General features: G+C 43.2%; 1 protein-coding gene across 5 annotated transcripts in view; it reads right to left on the reverse strand.

Moving 5' to 3' along the window:
* The window catches only part of SCRN1 (secernin 1), a 69,019-nt gene that overhangs the window by 27,947 nt on the left and 19,762 nt on the right, over positions 1-21,310 (reverse strand). For 4 of the 5 annotated variants that reach the window (XM_055347264.1, XM_019031049.4, XM_063708439.1 and 1 more), the window contains 2 exons: positions 20,028-20,187; positions 7,140-7,321 (listed from right to left, as the gene is read on the reverse strand). In XM_055347264.1, the coding sequence (XP_055203239.1) occupies positions 7,140-7,321; positions 20,028-20,186 (341 nt within the window). In that variant the 5' untranslated portion in view covers position 20,187. Of the gene's footprint in view, positions 1-7,139; positions 7,322-20,027; positions 20,188-20,892; positions 21,274-21,310 lie in introns of those variants that run through there. The other variant, XM_019031048.4, reaches the window with a different exon arrangement.

Here is a 21,310-nt window from a genome sequence, read left to right on the forward strand (position 1 = left end):
GGACTAAGACGAGTGATAACACAGGTGATGGATGTGAAGGTGATCCAGGGAAAGAGCGTGTGAAACTTTTTGACTTATCTCCATCTCTCAGTGTCCCGAAATTCCTGCGTCATTGACAGGTGAAGTAAAATGTGCTCCACTACATACAGGAGTGGCCTCTCTGAGGTTAGCAGGCCCTGGGATCCCTGGCTTAGCCACCTTCTAGCTCTGGGGCCTTGGACAACTCCTTCAACCCTCCTAAGCTCCAGTGTCCTCACCTCTCAAAGGGAGGAGACCTACTTCATTGGGTTACTGTGAGAGTTAAATGAAATAATATGTGCAAAGCATGTCTTACTACAGTGTTCAGGAAATAGTAACTCTGATTACACAGGTTCCTCCCGCCTACAAATGGTGACTGAACCTCCTTTTAAATCACCTGAGTCCTCACATTCACCAACAACCTAAAGACAAACTACAGACCTTTCCAAATTTTCACACTGGCCTTTTGCCAAGGACTTTTGTGATTTTTAACATGCTGAAGGTCTGATGGAATGTGTCCAGAATTATAAGATGTTCTGAAATACTGGAATTGACTAGGTTTTAGTGCCATTGTTAAACACAAATGGGAGTAGCAAAAGTCAGCGTGCAGGAAAAAAAAGAATAAAGTAGTTATGCAAAGGGAAGAAGAGGCAAGAAACACTGAAAGAATGCAGCAATCTGCTGTAGCCAGCTGCTACCAGCTTGGAGAGCAGATGGTTAAATTTTAGGGATTTTTGAGCCAGTTCTGAAACTGTTGGTAGCTTGAAACCCCTCACGGTGGGAGTATTTACACCATGGAAATTGAAAAAGCACTCAAACAGCGCTGCCCCTTCCCTCCACCAGGCTGGTTATTAAACATTTACCAGCATACTTCTGACAAAGAGGTTCCAAACGCTTCATAGTTCTCATCCATGTTGAGGCCCAGAGGCATTATCATGTCTGACAGACCTTGGATTATAAGTGGCACCCTAGGCCAGGAGCGGTGGCTCACACCTGTAATCCTAGCACTTTGGGAGGCTGAGGCAGGCGGATCACAAGGTCACGAGATCAAGACCATCCTGGCTAACATGGTGAAATCCTGTCTCTACTAAAAATACAAAAAATTAGCCGGGCATGGTGGCGGGTGCCTGTAGTCCCAGCTACTCGGAAGGTTGAGGCAGGAGAATGGCATGAACCCAGGAGGCGGAGGTTGCAGTGAGCCAAGATGGTGCCACTGCACTCCAGCCTGGGTGACAGAGCAAGACTCCGTCTAAAAAAAGAAAAAAAAGGGCACCCTAACATCCAGAAAGTAATTTCCCCTTTCTTTCCTTTGCTCTTTTTTTTTTTGAGACAGGATCTTGTTCTGTGACCCAGGCTGGAGTGCAGTGGCATGATCTCAGCTCACTGCAACCTCCCCACCTGGGTTCAAGCAAACCTCCCACCTCAGCCTCCCAAGTAGCTGGGAGCACAGGCGTGGGCCACCATACTGGGTTAATTTTGTATATTTTGTAGATACAGAGTTTTACCATGTTGCCCAGGCTGGTCTTCAACTCCTGGGCTCAAGCAATCCTCCTGCCTCGGCCTCCCAGAGTGCTAAGATTATGGGGCATAACCCATCACATCAGGCCCTTTTTTCCTTCTTTCAGACAGGGTCTCGATCTGTTACCCAGGCTGGAGTGCAGTAGTGCAATCATGGTTCACTGCAGCCCTGACCTCCTGGACTCAGCAATCTTCCCGCCTCAGTCTCTCAAGTAGTTGGGACTACAAGCATGCAACAGTGCAACCAGCTACATTTTGCATTTGTTTTGTAGAAACAGGCTTTTGCCATGTTGCCCAGGCTGGTCTTGAACTCCTGGGCTCAAGTGATCCTCATGACTCGCCTCCTAAAGTGGTGATAGCAGTGGTGGCCCATCTGGAGGAGCCACTGTGAAGATGCTGGCTGCAACAGGGAGGCAGGGCCTGGGTTGCGTGCTTTGCGAGGCTGGTGGGAGCCCCACCCCCTACCAAGTTGGCAGGGTGGGAGCCCCACGCTCCCAGGCACAGCTGCAGCTGCTCTGGACCTGGGCATCCCTGCACTCTCAGGAGCCCAGGAAGCCCTTGCCCCTACAGGCTGGGAAGTACCTGCTTCCTGCTCCCTGACCTCTTCCAGCTCCCAGCACCTGCTCCAGTGCAGAGCAAAGTTGTGGCTGAGCCCAGGTGCTATCGCAACCTGGCTGGGTGTGCACATGCTCAGGGTGGTGCTGACACACCAGCCCCCTGCCACCTCGGGCTTCTCCAGACTTTGGGCATCAATGAGCACAGGAGGGAGGCTGGGAGGGCTGAGGGCAGCTCAGTGTGGGCCTGCCAGTGGCCCCCAAGATGAAAAACCTGGACACCATGGATGGCATGTTGATGGCAGGAGGCAGACAGTTTCCTGGGCGGAAAGGAGCAGGTCCCCAGTGAAACCCCACCTTCAAGCCAGGAATGGCCGGAAGCCCGGAGGCTGGTCTGCTAGTTCCGGGTGGAGTACGCAGCCCAGAGTGAGAACTTATGGTGCTTTTTCCAGGCTTGCCCATGACCCGATCAGCACACACTTCCTCCCTTCTGAGCCCATAAAAACACCAGACTCGGTCAGACTCACACAGACGTTAGGACTACCAGCTGCAGGAAGGAGCTACCAAGTTTGGGCCTCCTTGACTCGTTGGGATGACCTGCCTGCAGAAGGGAGCTACCCACTACAGGTCTCCTCTCTGCTGAGAGCTGGATACTCGTCAGGATGACCTGCCTGCAGAATGGAGCTACCCACTTTGGGTCTCCTGAGAGCTGTTCTGTCACTCAATGAAGCTCCTCACCACCTTGCTCACTCTCCAGCTGTCCATGTACCTCACTCTTCCTGAACATGGGACAAGAGCTTGGGACCCACCAAATGGTGGGACTGAAAGAGCTATAACACAAACAGTGCTGAAGCACACCCCCATCCCCCACCATTCGCAACACTGCAGGTGATAAAAAGGAGAGAAGAGCTGCAGCCCTTTGGGGAGTCCAGACCTAGGGGCTCCCTGAGCCAGGGCTGTGACACTCTCTTTGGGGCTCTGCAGTTCCTGGCATTTCCAAGCTTCCAGGCACCACGTTTCTTGGTGACTGCAGTGGAAGCCATTTGCAGTACGCCTGGTCCAGCTGCAGCCTCGCACAGAGCTAGTGCCTGTGCCAATGCCTAGAGCTGCCCATCCCGCCACAGCTGGCACACCTGGCTGTATGCAGTGGCTGGACCCCATGCTTGCTCACACACCCCTTTCCTCTCTGTGCCTGGCTTGTGCTTGGAAGGCATGGGATCCAGGCCAGTAGCGTGAGCTGAGTACAGTGTGCAGGGCCAAGTGGTGGAACAAGCCCAGCAGCCCGACCAAAACTCAGGCAAAGGTGCCACCAGCCACAGAGGTTTCCGGCTGGAAAAGCAACACCGTAAGGATTGTGTGACACTGGGATTACAGGCATGAGCCACTGCACCTGGCCAAATTCCCACTTTTATGTTAGCTTCTGTTGGCTACTCATTACTTGGAACCAACTTCATGAAACATGCAAAAATGTGTACGTGTCTTTTATATGCCTCTTCCTCAGGAGAAAGGGACTAGTGGTCAGAGAACAGTGAATCAAAAATAACAGATGAAGCTTAGCTTTCAGATAAATGTCACTGAAAACGCATTATAAAAACAATATTGCCTAATGCTTACATTCCCACAAGCCTCTAGGAAACATACACAAATTATACCTTTATCTTAAAATCAGTGCCTATTACATTGCTACTGTCATTCCCTTATGTCTCTTTGAACTGAGGTTGGATTTCACATGCTGCTGGAAAGTGCAAAGTACCAGGATAAGTATAGGGGCAACTACTGTATTCATTGAATAATCAACCACAGTCTAGCAGGCCCTTGAAAGAGCATGTGAAATGGATATAGCCTGCTCTCATAGGAGCTGTCCAGGGAGGAACTGGCACTAGACACAGAGTGCAAGCAAGGTCAGAGAAAGTAGTAGTTCCTCACACAGCAATACCTAGGGAGGCACTGAGCCCCAAATTAAGAGAATGCAACCAACTGATAGAAAGTTTCCTGTGGAGCAGCGGTTCTCACCGTAACCATGCATCAGCACCAGCTGGAGAACTTGTTAAAACAGGTTGCTGGCCCCTGGGTGTGAAGTAGGGACCGATAATTTACATTTCTAGCAAGTTCCCAGGCAATGCTTGTTCACCAGCCATACTTTGAGAACCACTACTCTAGAACTTGCCACTCAAACTGTGGTTTTTCGACTTGTAGTATCAATATCATCTAGAGCTTCTTAAAAATTAATACCAGAATTAAATCATTAAAAAGGAAATCTGGGGCGGGATGTGGTGGTCCACGCCTGTAATCCCAGCACTCTGAGAGGCTGAGGCAGGTGGATCACTTGAGGTCAGAAGTTCGAGACCAGCCTGGTCAACATGGTGAAACCCTGTCCCTACTAAAAATACAAAAATTAGCTGGGTGTGGTGGCATACACCTGTAATCCCATCTACTCAGGAGGCTGAGGCAGGAGAATCGCTTGAACCCGGGAGGTGAAGGTTGCAATCAGCCGAGATCATACCACTGCACTCCTAGGAAACAGAGCAAGACTTGTCTAAAAAAAAAAAGAGAGAGAGAGAGAGAGAATGCTGGGTAAGGAGCATGAGTTACTTTTAGGATTTGGTTGGTATGAAATGACCCTTCAAAATCTGGCTATGCTTGGCTGAACTGATCATAGCTGCTTTAAAGATGAACTCAAAAGATCCACTTAAGGTGCAGATGCCTGTGACTCCATCCCCACCCTGAAGAATCTACCAGTGCTCTTCACACCCTTTTTACTGCAATAGCTGGACATGGCTAGCCCAAGATGGAGTTAACGTTATATGGTGAAGGTTAAACTCTCACCCTGTCATCTACTCCTGACCTTGCTAATTACCACAATGCCAAGTCTGTGACAAACATATCTTCTGTGTCTACCTCCCTCAGCCTTGTAGCTTCAGGTCAAATGAACCTGCCCCTCAAAGCATTCCCAAATATGACCAGTCTGTGATAATCTGTGAACATCCCGCAGTGTTTGCTGAAGGCCACACCCTGGAATTCTGTGCCATTCACGTGGCATCTAATCTCAGATAACTTTGAGTTACCTCTCTCCTACTATCTTCTTATATTATTCTTAAAATTTCCATTGTTCAATTTTCTTCTTCCTGCAACCAGACTAAAATCCCTTTGAAGCTTTGAGCTGCTTCATGTACCCACAGAGTCTAGAACAAAGTAGATATTCAGTAAACTCCTGTTGCTTTATTGGTTGATAATCTTAAAAAGATAGATCAGGTGCTCTGAAGAAAGGCAAAAAATCCTCTTCCACTGTCCCTTAGAAATCAACTGTTAAAATGGTAATTTTGCCTGTTCTATAAGTCTCATACTGCAAATACAGTAAAAAATACTGGAGAGCTGTCAAAACATAAGCTAAAAAAAAAAAACTTCTTGTTATTCTATACATTTCATTTTGCTAATCAAGAGGAAACTAGCTATATATAACTGGTTTTTAAAAACTGGCTTTTTCTGCCTTTTCCCCAGCTCAGGGAAGCTGCTCCTCCTGAGTTTACAAGAATGAGGAACAGTAAGGAAAGGTAAGGAAGGCAGGAAGTCACTGTGCTACCAAAAGGGTGTCCCTCGCAGACCTCTCCATCAGGTGGCAGAGGAGTGAGTTCCCGAGACCACTGTCTAAATGTGCCACTTCCCCCTACAAAACCAAAATCCAACCCCATTCCTTTTTCTAGGATGTTAGCTTTGGGAGTTCTTCGGAAGTCATCCAATCTAGACCTCATGTTGAAAAAATGAGGAAACTGTGGCCCAGAGAGGTGATGTAACTTGGTACATCCACACTGAAAGCCAAGAACTCCAGCTCCCAGCCTAATCTTCTTTCAACTACGTCATGATTTTATTTCATTTCACTATTTCAGGGACAAAAAAAGGCATTTCAGAATGTTGCTTTGTTCCAGCCTACCTTCTACTTTAGTCATTCATTCAAAATTCAGTTATTGATCACTCATTACAGGCCAGGCACACAGTTCCCAGTGCTTATGACACAGCAGTGTACAGACAAAGATCCCTGCCCTATCCAGCTCGCACAGCAGGTTCCTTCTGCTGTGTAGTGGCTGGGAGAGGGGAAAAAGGAAGAAAAAACAACTGAGACATAGAGAGGAAAGGAGGGAAGTGATCTCTGTTCTATTTTTCTTTTCTAGTTTACGATTTTTCATATTTATATATATATATATTATATATTTCAAGTACTATAAAATCCACCCATTTAAACTATACAGTTCAGTGGTTTTTAGTATACTCACAAAGTTGTGCAGCCATCACCACAATCTAAGGTTTAGAACATTTTCAACACCCGCAAAAGAAAGCTCATGCCCATTAGGAATCACTCCCCATTCTCTCATCCACACCCAAACCCCAGGCAACCACTAATCTAACTTCCTGCCTCTATGGATTTGCCTATTCTGTATATTTCATATAAATAGAATCACAATATGTGACCTTTTGTGTCTGGCTTCTCTCTCAGAGAAAGATCATCATAATGATCTTTCAAGATCATTATGCTTTAGTATGTCTCTATACTTGATTCTTTTGTTTGTTTGTTTTTGACGGAGACTCGTTGTTGTCGCCTCAGCTGGAGTGCAATGACATGATCTCGGCTCACTGCAACCTCCGTCTTCCAGGTTCCAGCAATTCTCCTGTCTCAGCCTCCTGAGTATCTGGGATTATAGGCGCCTAGCACCACGTTCTGCTAATTTTTGTATTTTTCGTAGAGACGGGGTTTCACCATGTTGGCCAGGCTGGTCTTGAACTCCTGACCTCAGGTGATCCACCTGCCTCGGCCTCCCAAAGTGCTGGGATTACAGGCATGAGCCACCATGCCCAGCCACTTGATTTTTTTTTATTGTTAAGTAATATTCCATTGTAATCCACTCATTTATCTCATCATCTTAAAGTTTCTATCAAAAGGCACACATCATCTTTGGAAGGATTATGTTAAAAAATGCAAGGTTTAGGGAGAAATAAATCCTGTCCCCATTTCCAACCTTTTCTAGGAAGTTGTTTCAAAGAATCACCGTGCAGTACCTGACCAGATCCATCCCCAGCAAGGCTTCTATCTCGGCAGCTGGCTCTCTGGTGTTGATGGCTTCATTGGCTATGCACACTCCATGTTCATTGGCTCCCATTTCTGCTCCCCAGAGCCAGGCGGGTCTGCTTATCATTATGGCATGGGTCCTCGGAACTTGGTCGATTGAAATGTAAGTGCACTGAAAAACAAACACAGGAAAGAAAGCGCCATCACCTGTCAGGTACCACCTCATTTCTGCCTGGGTACTTATACTGAACCATCATATTAGTTACAAACAGAGCCAAAAAATAAAAGGCCTTGGGAATACTCTGATTTTTAAGTCTTCACAACGCAGCTCAAAAGTCTCCATGGTGAGTTTCAGTCTGTGTGGCTCATGCCAATCTATTCCTGGTGCTCACGTAATAGGGCAATCATCTTGAACCAGGTATTCAGCCAATCATCATCCTGAACATCCTAAGCCTGCCCATTTCAACAGGCACAGGCGGCTGCCAGCATTCACCAATATTGAACACAGCTATTTACGAGCCCTACCTTCAAAAGAAACTTCACCTAGAAGCCTAAGATAGAAAGCAGGTAAAAGGGAAGATCTTTGCCTAAAGAAAGCAGAACGCTGAGTCCCCCTGCAAGGACCCTTTGGGTTTCCTGGAACACAGTTTGATAACCTACATGGTTGCTCTAGTGGTAGAAAACAGAAAAGGATAATAACATTTGCATTTAACTACTGCATTACACTGTGGGATTTCCTGCCTGTCCCATTTGATCCTCACACTAAGACAGTAAGGTGGACACAGAAGGAAACGGTCCCATGGAGGTGCATCTCCAGCTGCTGTCAGAACTGCAGAACACACAACTTAGTGGTGCATCTTACCTTCTCCAGGCTGCAGTGGCTTTACCTGGAAAATGAGGGAGCTAATTTGAGTCAAACTATTTCTTCCCAAGTATTTTTAACCTCAGAACACCTTCTTCACACGAACTCTTACACAGAATCATAAGCACAATAAAATCAGTCAAAGTATGTCCAGGCAAAGGGAGGAAGAGGCCCGGGACCAGGATGTGGGTAACCCTCAGAGTCTCGCCCTCCTGTGCTTCCCTTTCCCCTCCCCACGTTGTGACCCACGGCAGAGGAACCTGCAACTAGCTTCCCCATGGGGGCCTCCTGACTCTGACATTCTACGAGCCTATGACACACCCTTTGTGTGGTGGACGCTGTATTGAATTCAAGTCTCTAAGTTACACAGTGCTCTGGAGCTCTCAAGGGAGAATTTTATCAGCTGCAGGAGTCATTTACATTTTAAACGGGCAGCTGAAAGCAACAGCAGCCTTAGATCTTCCTTTTTTTAACTCAAGACCCAGCTATATTGACTGAATGCAGCCCACAAAGCTATTCTGTATTGATTTCCCATAATCGCTAAACCTCAGGTAAGAGCTGAAACCCGTGTGACACACACACTCACTGGTCAGGTGACTTTGGGTCTGCACAATTCATGTTAAGGTGTTGCTCTGCACTGGGATAATGTCATTTTACTTGATAAATATTTGCAAACTGAAAGCTAATTATATCCAGAGGTTTTCAAGAGACTCTTGAATTTTTCATGGCAAACTGACAATAAAATATACTCAAGATTTTTCCCCTATGCAGTTCCCAAAAGTTATTTATTAAAAAAAAAAAAATGATTCTTGTAGAGCACGAAGCTGGCCAGAGCAGTAATCAAACTCTGCTCCTCTGTGCTCTTCTAAATGGAGTTGACGTTTACATCTTTACATTGCACTCTATGTCAAAAAGTAGTCCAGGCATTGACCAACACTTTCCAAAACCCCTGTCCGCACTGAGTGCCAGTGGCAACTTTTGTCTTGAAAACAACGAGTAAATAGGAAAAGAATCTCAGCTTCTTAAGCACAGATTTATTATACAGGTTTTTAAAAGGGCAGAAAAAAAGTAAAAATTAGGAAATGGTTTATTTGTCTTCAAATTCATTTTTACACACTCATTTCCATTTCCCCAATTATTTACAGAACACCAACTACATGCAAAGCATTTTGTGCTAAATGCTGCAAGCAGAAAATCAGTGAGGAGGCCCAGGCCCTGTCCTTTTGGTTGGGGGGGGGAAGGCAAAGGCGTGCACACAAATTCCTATGAGCCCAGGCCAGCTTCAGTGTCTCCAAGGCCTGCCTGCTTCATTCCTGAAGCATCGTGCCACTGCCTCCTGCTTTGCCCTTCTGATCCACCCAGCCCGGCTCTGCTTTTCCTCTTTGCCGTTCCATTCCATTTATCCCCTTCTGAAATACTATAGAACTGATGGACTTATTACATGTACTGTTTATATATACTATCTCCCCCAGCTAGAGTGTAAGCCCCAAGAGGGAAGGGGGATATCTTTGTTATTTAGTTCACTGACATACCCCAAGTCTGGTATATATCAGGCATCAATAAGCCTTTTGTTGGATCGGTGGCTGAATGGATGGCTGGAGAAATTACAAAGATCTAAGGGAGCACAGAAGGTAAAAGTCCAAAGAAATGAGGAAACACATCCGCATGGTCCGCTAGAGGCTGTATCACGTGGGAGAAATCTGGGTTGACCTTAAAAAATGGGCCAGCCATCAAGGTACTCCAGACAGAGCTAAGGGCTTAAGAGAGGAAGGGGCATGTGAAGGGTCTCTATGGTCCAGAGAGGTCCCTGCTGTGCCATGTGGGGAAGCTGCCATGATGTCATTAAGGCACAGAACTACAAGGGCTTAATACGGATTGCCTGATTAAAAAAATGTTGACAATTGAATCAAAAAGACCAGATGGTCTTCGCAGGAGTTCAAAATATATGCAGCCAACTTGATGTTTTTCAGGCCAAACTCGGAATGGTGAGGAAGGAAGGGGATCCCCAAGTAGCCAGATGGGCCCAATCAGCCCTCCTAAGCACCAGACCGAAAGCCAGGCAGCCAGATCCCTTCACAGGCCCTGAGCCTGGAACACATGCCCCTTGCTGCATCTTTGTCGTGGGCCACAGAGCATGGGCCTCATAAGGGCTCCTCTATGACAGCCATTCACACCTGCTCCATTGTGTTTTAAATCTGGCTAATCACAACCAGGTGGGGTTGCGGAGGGGTAAACACACTTGTCTCATGTAGATAGACTGGCTACTTAAAATCCCACTTTGGGAGCAGATCTCACAAAATCAGGATCACTTACACAAAATTTAATTAGCTCAACTTGGTAAAGTCAGCCACCTAGAACATGAACTCCACAGCCACTTTTAAATATAAAATCCACCCACCTTTACAACTGCCACATTATTAATGAGCCAGAGAAGTGGGATTTGAGGAAGCAAAAGAGGTTTCTCTAGGTACAAATATCCAAAAAGCACCTGACATCTTCTTTCAGTGCGGCAAAAACAATTTAGTTCCCCAAGTCAAAATTTCTAGCTTAATTTCTATTAGAAAAGAAAAAGAAAAAAGGAAAGTGTTCACCACTTAAAAGATGGATCTTTACAGAGACGGTGCTGGTCTCACCTTTGGTTATTAAAGTGAACTGTGGAAAGAGATGAGCAATTGGTCTTTCTGCCCCATGGCCACTCCCACCCAGCCTTTCATAAAACATATCTGTCAGCTAGTGTGACTTCTGGGTGCCCAAGTCACATAACAATATAAGAATGCCCAGAGCTGGAGTGTGGGCAAGCATTCTTCTAAATGTCAGCACTGCCCAGTGCTAATCAGGGGGTTTCCAAGGATCCGCCTGTCCTGAGCTTGCCACTCTCCCAGGGACCACCTGCCAGGTTAGGTTGGAGGATAGAAAACATGAGCCTCGAAAAGACCCTAGAGCCAAAGACAAAAACAATTCCGCAGAGCAAGCCCTTCATTATTTTGTGAGATTATGTCGAAAATGAAAAGAAAGATCAGCTTCATGCCGTCACTTCACCCCATCCACATTCCAGCACACACTATTTCTGGATACGACCCAATGAAAGGGGAAACAGAGACACTCACACAATAGACGTTTCAATTAATGAAACACAACCATTGTGCCTTTCGTACTGTACTCAAGATGGTGCACACAACCCTGGCACCACCAGCAAAAACCATTGTGAGATAAGTTGATGAGTCAGCCAAACTTCTTACGGTGGGAGAAGATGGCAAAGAAAATGGGATGCTTTGGAGAGATGTTTTTAGCTTTTAAAAATTTGTAGCTCTAAAGAAGCATTGATAATTATCACTGAGGGTTTTTTATTTATTTTAAATTATATATGTGTGTGTGTGTATGTGTGTATTTTGTTTGTTTGTTTTAGAGATGGAGTCTTACTATGTTGCCTAGGCTGTCCTCCCAACACCTGGGCTCAAGCGATCCTCCCCTCTTAGCCTCCCAAGTAGCTGGGACTAGAGGTGTGTGCCACCATGCCCTGCACGTTTGTTTTTATTTTATTTTTTTACCCCAGTGTCTTGCCTGCTATTTGACTGGTTTTAGGAAATGTATTCTTAAGGTTCATATAAGTTTAAATAAAGACAAAAGAAGGTGCTGAGATCAGAGGGCAACATCCTCAACCACACTTTAGAAGAACTGTTTTTTATTTCACTGAAGCATAAGATCTTTGGGGAGGAACAATGCAAAGGTCTGAGATCAGAAATGCATCTGGGAAAGGGGACATTATGGAAGGAAGCCCTCTGCTAAGCCATGTTCTCTTGGAAGTGAGGGAGACACTTCTGACTCCATACAAGACTGGGGACTCCTGATTCTGGAGCTGACTAGAAGAAAACAAAAAAAGAAAGGAAGAAAGAAAGAAAGTGGGGGGGGGGGAGGGAGGGAGGAGGGAGGGAAGGAAGGAAGGAAGGAAGGGAGGGAGGGAGGGAGGGAGGGAGGGAGGGAGGAAATCTGTCCAGTGGTCATGGAGCTTTGCTCAGCTCTCTCTGATTCCAGAATGACTTGTACTTTCCTATTGTAAGAAATAACTTTCAGAATTAAAATTCAGCTCCCCCGACTCCTGCAACATACACACACCCCACACATCACAAATATAGCCTCCATCTGGACAATTTTACTAACAATGCTACCAGCCATCATTAACTGGTAATTTTCTATTCTTCTTGTAAATATTTTCAATGATAAAGAAAGGGGAAATGACCTACCAAAAGCCTCACCCAAATCATGAAAGTTATATAAACTCATTGACGACAGTGAATCCATACGGTATTTCATGTAGTGGAAAACAGACAAAAATTTAAGCTAATTTAAAAAAAAAATGAGGAAATTATAAAGACTTTAAGAAAGGAAATAATGGAGACAATATTTATTACCAAAGAAAGACTCTTTTAAAAAATATTATGTGTCAAATCTAACTTTGTTATCAAGAATTCTGTCTCCGTAAATTCTGGCATAATTAGCCTCTTGGACACCAAGTATAAGTAATGTAAACCTTAGCCAAAATCCACTGTTTTTCTGGAAAAGTAGTCTAATGTTGGATCCATTTTTTTTCCTAAATAGAAGGTTCAACCATGTAAGAATGGACCTGTACCATCCATGAGCATGCATGCGTACACACACACACATACACACACACACACATCCACACACCATAATCCAGGAAGTTATTCCTCTGCTTCCTCAACACGCCTACCTAGAGGGAGGGCAGGACTTGGGGTAAAGTTGAGATGAGTTCTCTGATGCATCCTCAGAGAGGATACCTATTTATCAATAGGTATTATAAATATTGATACCTATTTATCCATCCTACTCTGCAACCAAAAGAGATGTTGTTAAAAGCCCAGAATACACAAGGGAAATACTGAAGAATATAAAATTGGGATGTTCCAATCACAAACTGCAGCTGAAAGAAAAAATCCAGTGTAATTTTGGAAACTGAGGAACTCTGTGCTGGAAGATCTTATTTCTTATTCTTCTAGTCTTAAGTACAGTGAACTTGACATATGGAGATGATGGCTGGATGGGACTGACGGACAAGAAGATGGAGAGTGGCTAAGTGGACAAGTTGAAGGGAGAACCACCTGGAAAGGGGGATCAGTTGGCAGGTGGGTGAGTGGATGAATGAGGAGTCCACACGACTTTTTCCATGGTTTTTGCATGTGTCCAGAGGTTGCCCTAGAAACCTCATACTTGAGAGTGTTGAGGTCCCAGGAAATCATTTTCTGAGAATATAACCACCTAGTATATAATTAGTTTCATATAATTATTAAACACTGTAATTATTAAATAATATAATTATTTACATATAATTATTAAATAATATGATTATGTATATGTAATTAAATTATATAATTATTAAATAATTGTTTATATATAATTAAATTATTATATAATAAATTATATAATAGAGGGTTATATTCTCAGAAAATGATTTCCTGGGACCTCAACACTCAAGTATGAGGTTTCTAGGGAAACCTCAGGACACACGTTTAAAATGTCATGAAATGGGCCAGGCATGGTGGCTCACACCTGTAATCCCAACACTTTGGGAAGCCAAGGTGGGTGGATCACTTGAGCTCAGGAGTTTTGAGACCAGCCTGGCCAACATGATGAAACTCTGTCTCTACCAAAAATACGAAAATTAGCCGGCTATGGTGGCACATGCCTGTAATCCCAGCTACTTGGGAGGCTGAGGCAGGAGAATTGCTTGAACCCAGGAGGCAGAGTTTGCAGTGAGCTGAGATCATGCCACTGCACTCCAGCCTGGGTGACAGAGTGAGACTGTCTCAAACATAAAATAAAATAAAATAAAATAACATAAAATAACATAAAATGTCATGAAATGGCTGAGGAATAGATGGGTTTTTATGAAAAGTTCTTACTCTTCATAGTTTAAAAAAGTCTGTATTTTAATAGTTGCTTGTATAAAAGTTACATGATAGTAATTGTGGCTCCTAGACCTAAATATGGAAATAACCCATCATTCTGTACTTGGTACAAGTATAGGAGATGGAGACAGATGTAACTGTAAGGGAACTAAAGGGGTAAGAGTAAGTTTGAAAAGCAGATTCAGTAGTATGTGATGTGCCAAAGATAGTTTTGGAACTGAGACCCGGAGTCACAGCAATTCTCAACATTAGTCAATTCTTTAAAAAAAAAAAAATCCCTCTTCACAATGTTCTCCTTAAAGCTTTACAAAGTGCTTTCGTGCATCAGCTCATGTGTGTCTCACTAAAGCCTGTAATGCAGGCAGAGGGGGTATTATCTGGCAAATAAAGAAACTGAGTTTCAGAGAGGCTCAAAGGCCCAAGACACTATAAAGGGAGAGGCAAAACACGAACCTAGGACCCCTCTCTCCTGGGCCAGAACTCATCCTCCTAGTTTCAGGTGGTTGTAAATTTCAATTGACATGCATAGAGGAGTATCAGGCTAAAGGGAGGAGTGGATATTGGTGTTGAGGCCTGGAAGGATAAACAGGAGTCTACCAAGTAGATGAGAGGAGGGGACAAGAAGGATCTTCTCAGCAAAGGACAGAAAGAGCAAAAGCACAGAAAAATGCAAGTGTGTTATTTGTTCAAGAAAAGGCAAGCAGTTCAGTGTAGCTGGGGCCTAGAGTACAAGCTGAGAGGGCAGAGCTAACAGTGAGAATAGAAAAGTAAGCAGGAAATTGTATAACCCTTACGAAGGTCAATTCTTATAAAAGCTTTACCCTATGACCCAATGATGCTACATTTGGAAGTACATCCAATGGCTATATCTACACATGCACAAAATGACTTATGTACAAGGTTCTCCACAGCTGCACTTTCTGGACTAGCAAAACACTGGAAGGAGTCCAAGCATCTACCAATAGAGCACTAATTAAATGAACTATGGTACATCTCCACAATGGATTACTATGTAGCTGTAAGAAAAAAATAAGGACAATCTCTATAGAAAAATCTTTAGAAAATGTTAAAGTGAAAATAGGAAAGTGCAGATCTTTTCTGTAAGTTCAAAGTTATATATTAAAAAATCATGTTTAATAGTAGTGTACATAATGTGCTGCATTCACACAGAAAAACAGAAAATAAGGCCTGATATTCAGTTTTTTTGGATTTGCATAAAATACTGGAAGGATATGCATGAAATTAATAAAAAGAGTTATACAGGATGGAGACAAGGGAGGAAGACTTCTTACTGTGAACCTTTTAAATATCATTCAATCTTTGAAGCACATAAATATATGATTACCTATTCAAAATGAAAAATTACATTTTAAAATGTCTTTAGCCAAATGAGTTAAAAACTTATGTCTACACAAAAGACTGCACACAAATATTTATAGCAGCTATGTTCATAACTGCCAAACTTTAGAATCAACTAAGATGTCCTTCAGTGGGTGAATGGATAAATAACCTGGTATATCCAGAAAATGGAATATTGTTCAGTGATAAAAAGAAATGTGTCATCAAGCTTGGAAAAGACAGGAAGAAACCTTAAATGCACATTACTAAGTTTAAAAAAGCCAATCTGAAAAGGCTACACACTGAATGATTCCAACTATGTGACATTTTAGGAAAGGCAAAAGTATGGACACAATAGGATCAGTGATTTCTGGGGTCTAGGGTGGGTGGGTGAATAGGTGGAGCACAGAACCGCTAGGGTAGTAAAAGTATTCTCTATGATACTACAATGGCTTGTCATTATACATACAGGTATACCCACAGGATATCCAACACAGAGTATAAACTATGAACTTTAGTTAATAATACTGTATCAGGCCGGGCTCGGTGGCTCACATCCATACTCCCAGCACTTTGGGAGGCCGAGGCGGGTGGATCACTTGAGGTCAGGAGTTCAAGACAGCCTGGCCAACATGATGAAACCCCGTTTCTACTAAAAATACAAAAATTAGCCAGGCATGATGGTGGGCACCTGTAATCCCAGCTACTTGGGAGGCTGAAGCAAGAGCATCACTTGAATCCGGGAGCTGGAGGTTGCAGTGAGCCGAGATTGTGCAACTGCACTCTAGCCTGGGCGACAAAGCTAGACTCTGTCTCAAAAAACAAAACAAAACAAAACAAAACAAACAAACAAACAAAAAAAAAATATATATATATATATATATATATACTGTGTCAATATTGGCTCATCAGTTGTAGCGAAGGTACCACACTGATGCCAGACGTTACTAGCAGGGGAAACTAGAGGGCAGGGTAAGGGGCTGTTTGGGAACTCTCTGTGCCTTCTGTTCATTTTTCTGTAAACATAAAACTGCTCTAAAAATAGTCTATCAATTTAAAATGGAAAAGAATGAAAGAGAATAAAAGAAAGGAAAAGTGAGCAGGGTGCCAGTTGGGAAGAGTTCTGAATGGCATACAAATCAGCTTGGACTCTCATCCTGTAAACAAAACGAAACACTTTTCAGCAAGGGAGTGATAGAGCTATCTATGTTCTGGGAAGAAAATTCTGGTAACCCTGTAGGGAGAAGAACCCAGGAGAAAGAGACCCAGGGACAAATGAGAAGATTGTAGCAGAAAAGAGATGGACTCAGTCTGAACGAGTCAGGGGCAGCGGGGAGGAGATGGACAAACAAGAGAGGGGGCAGCGGGACTCAGTGACAGCTGTCCCTGTGCATTCGGGATGGGGGAAGTGAGGGTCGACGTTTCCCGTGGGCTTCTAGTATAAACTACATGGCCGACAATGCATATGTTGTTACAGCAACATATATGAGCTGGGGGAAATGAATTTGCTTTCTTACCTGTGAGGTTATTTCACCTGCAGAATATGCAAGTGGGAACGCAAAGAGGCAGCTCAAAACACAGGTATGGAACTCAGAAGAGAGGTCAGAGCTGCCTTAGAGGCTAATTATGGTATATATCACACTATACTTATGTATGGAAGGGGATAGGATTTAACCTAAATATATCTGAGTAATCATATACCATAGGTTAACTAGCAAAAGGAATCTAGCCTCGTCCTTAAAATAATTGTAACCATGAGAGTAAAGTAAGAATTATGTAGCCTATCCTCCAAAAAAGAAAACAAATTTTTCTGAAATATTTATTTCAGACATGTTTATGAATGGCTTTGTGTGATTTTTGAAGTTAGTATGGCTACTTGACAAATTACCCCAAAATTTAGTGGTGTAAAACAACTTTTTTAATGCTCATGGATTTGAACAGCAAACAGCAGGGATAATGTGTCTCCACTCCAGTGTCTGGGGCCTGGAATCATCTGAGAGACAGAGGAACGAGAGAGAGAGAGAGAGAGAAACCAGAGACACAGAGAGAGACAGAGAGAGAGAGAGAAGCTGTATCCTTTTATGGCCCAGCCCTGGAAGTCACATAGCATCACTTCCACCATGCTCCACTGGTCAGAGCAATCACAAGCCCTTAAAGATTCACAGTGAGAGTGAAGGGCATAGACTCACCTTTCCCTCTTCGTGGAAGGAGTGCCCTTCACCCTGGAAGAAGGGCACGTGGGATGGGATTTGGCGCAGCCACCTTTGAGAACTTAAATCTGCCCACGTAAAAATCAAAGATTATTTTAGTTTTTATGTCTTTTGGGAAAAAAAGATAGAAACGTTCAGGGAGGACAGACAGGGAAGGTCAGTAACAACTCAAATCAGCAAACTTTATCCACACAGAGACCACTCTGTTCCAGGAAAAGAGAGAAACATTTGGACCCAAATAACATGGACATTCACTCATTGATGAATACCCATTTAAAACCTAACATGCTCACCAGGGAACCTAGCACTCCTCTTCACCTATACGAAAGGAAAGTCCCACTAAAGTTGCAAGGGCTTTTATTAAGTTAGTGGCTCAGTAAGAGAGGAAAGTGGGTCTGGTGAAAGCCCAGTAGGAGACAGTCTGCCACCGGACCATCCAGACAGCCCATGTGAAGTCCTGCCCACCTGCCTGTTCATTTCAGTGCCTTTGTTAAATTCATGTAAAGTAAGCAGCCCCTCATAGAGTTCTGTTGCTCTTTGGTGCTGATTACTGCTTTTAAAGAACTGAAACAGAGCCAGTGATTTAAGATTTAGATATGAAAATGAAATACACATTGGATGTAATGGAAGAATTTAAGAAAAAAAAAAGAAAATATAAATTGATGAATGCCTATTTGAAACCAAGCACAATCATCAGAAAAATCAGTTTATTTTGTGAAGCACAGAGCACCAAAGAATAGAGGTTATGTAGTGAAAAGAGCTTCTTCATTTACTAGCCCTAATTTATTTTCTCCAGATTTTTCATCCTTTAACAAACTACCATCTAAACACACACACACACAGAAACACACACAGGTAAATACACTTATAAACAAAACATAACCAAGAAGGTTATGCCCTGAATGCGAAGATGGTTCAATTTATCACATAAATAAGTGATTATCTCCATAATTACTGAAAAGATACTTAACAAAATTTAATATCTATTCCTGAGTTGTTGTTTTTAGAAATACTCAAAATAGAAATTCATGTATACTTTTTTTTTTTTTTTAAAGAGATGGGGTCTCACCATGTTGTCCAGGCTGGTCTCAACTTCCTGGGCTCATGTGATCCTCTCACCTCAGCCTCCAGGGTAGCTGGGACTACAGGCATGTGTCACTGTACCTGACTGATGCATACTTTTTAACATAAGCCAGGTGCAGTGGCACATAAAACTATATAAATCTCAATCCCAAAACCAGCAGCTTACTTAATAGGGAAGCACTAGAGACAGCCCCACTCAGGTCAGGTGCAGAGCCAAGGACACCCACTATCTCCACTACTACTTAACATAAAACCCGAGCTATAAGCCAAAGCAATCAAACAAGAAAACAATTAAAGACACAACAACAACTAAACAATCTCTATGTGCAAGTGATATAACAATATACCTGGAAACCCCAAGAGAAGCAATGATAAAAGCTGACACAACCAATAAAAGAATTTAGTAAAATGGCAGAAAGTATAATTAACATAAAATAGCCATCGTGAAAGTTTGACAACACATTCTGGGAATATGAAGAAACGGGCATTGTCATACAGTGCTGATGGGAATGCAAAACAGTACACCACCTATGGAAGGAAATTTGATAATATTTAATAAAATTACATTTTTATTTACCTTGTGACCCAGCAATTTCATTTCTAGGCATCTATCCCAAAGAAATACTGACAAAAATAGTATTTTTAAAAGATTTGAAATAAGAATTAATGGATAATGTTTTATTATGATAAAAATATATAAACTGAGACCAGACACTATGACAGATGCATAAGGCTGTTATCCACTTCACTGCTGTTTGTAATAGCAATAGACTGAAAACAACCCAAATGTCCAGCAGCAATATGGGGCTGGTTAACTATGATACATCCATAGAATGAAACACCATGCAGCTCTAAATGAGGAATTATGACCTGCATGTACTGTAGGGAGTGATCTCCAGAATATGTTTTGAGTTGAAAAATACAAAGTAGAGATTCAACCTGAGAAAGCCGATTGAAGAAAATAAAAAAATAAAAATGAAAAAAATGCAAAGTAGAGAAAAGTATATATGGCATGCTGCTGTTAATCGAAGAAAGGAGGAAAGGGACCAGGATGAATACGCATGTGTGTGTGATTTGTTACATATGTATGTGTAATTCTGCAAATGGAAGGATAAACCAAGATCTTCCAAAACGTGATTACCTATAGGGGAAAAGATCATGGAGTAAAGGGGACAAGGATACAAGTTAGACTTCCGTGAATAAATCTTGTTTTTTAGATTTGATTTCAGAACTACGTACATATTTCACTTAATTATAAAACAATGGCCATAGCAGTGAGCATAGAGCTCTCCCATGACCTTGTTTTCAAGGCTATGAGCAAACCTGCATGGAAACAGGAATCAGAACTGACATGACAGCTCTGACTTGTGAGCAAGCTTCCAAGCAAGGAGTTAGGGTTGTGCTGGCGGCAAAGACAGAGAAAAGAGAGTGTGACTCGCGAGACTGCAATGCACGGCTTACCTCAACCTTGCTCTCTGGTTCGTGATCAGCAGCCGAGAAATACACAACCTCTTGCACTTCATCTCTGGGCCGGGCTGAATTTTTCCCAAATACCACCAGGCCATCCTTAGCACGTGGAGGGAAGGCAACAAAACAGTAACTTGGAGGAGCTGCAGCCATCCTGAAAAGAGAATGCCAGCGAGAGTGGAAGCAGGCCTCACATGGAACACTCCAACAGTGAGTTCTTCAAACATATTTCACCAGCTAAAAGGGTTTTACTATTGAACCGTGCACAGCTAGCTCATTAAGAGATCCCAGCTGGCAAATGAAGGTGGGATGCCTGCAGTGGAATGACAGAGCCACCGAGACCAGATATTGTTTAATACTCTGTGGGATTAAATGAGCTCAGATTTGCAACAAACCACAGCGGCAGCCAAAAGTGCAGTGACGTGGGAGAAAGGAAAGGAGGTTATTGTTCTAGGCAGAAGACACAAACACACACCACACATACACACACTGCAATCTGTTCACAGTAATAAAATTATAAACATACCTTAATACTAACTACACAAATGCCTCAGATCCAGAAATGCATAGCCACCACATAACAGATTTGGGGTGTGATGAGGAAATGGGTCTACAGATCAATTGACAGACACCCTGCTTTGCTGTTTTTAGTAGTTTTACTCCACCTCGATGACATAACACTCAAACACCTTTTGGTTTTCCGTCCACCTCCCCAGCTGCTCCTGGACTGGCTTGTTCTACCTGGCCAGTGCACATCCTCACTGCTTCATCCTTCTTTCCTCATTTAATGATCTTTTCTATCTGGGAAAATGCATCCATGCTCAGAGCTTCCCTTGTCAGTTACATGCTGATGACTTACACATTTAATTCCAGCTGGGTTCTCAGCTTAAGCCTCTGACCCACAGACCCAGCTGCCTGCCTGATATCCGAAGCTGATTTCATCTTCTTCCCTTTTCAAGGTTCTTTATCTTGGTAGCCAAGGTAACCATCCTTGCCATTTGCTTCTCCATTATCTAATATATCACCAAGTCCTGTACATTCCATCTCCTAAATCTCTATGGAAACCTCCCACTCCTCTCCACCTCCACTGCCACCACCCTGCACCAAGCCACCACCATCTCCAGCCTGGACCACTACAATAACTTCCTGAGGGGTTGCTCCAAAACCTCTATCACTCCCCACTCCAAAACATTCTCTGCATTGCAGCCAAAGTGATCCTTTTAGAAGGAAGATTTGATCACGCCATTCCTGCTTAAAATACTTCAGCAGTTTCCCAA

Source organism: Gorilla gorilla, chromosome 6 (assembly GCF_029281585.2).
Source record: "Gorilla gorilla gorilla isolate KB3781 chromosome 6, NHGRI_mGorGor1-v2.1_pri, whole genome shotgun sequence".
Classification (NCBI taxonomy): Eukaryota; Metazoa; Chordata; class Mammalia; order Primates; family Hominidae; genus Gorilla; species Gorilla gorilla.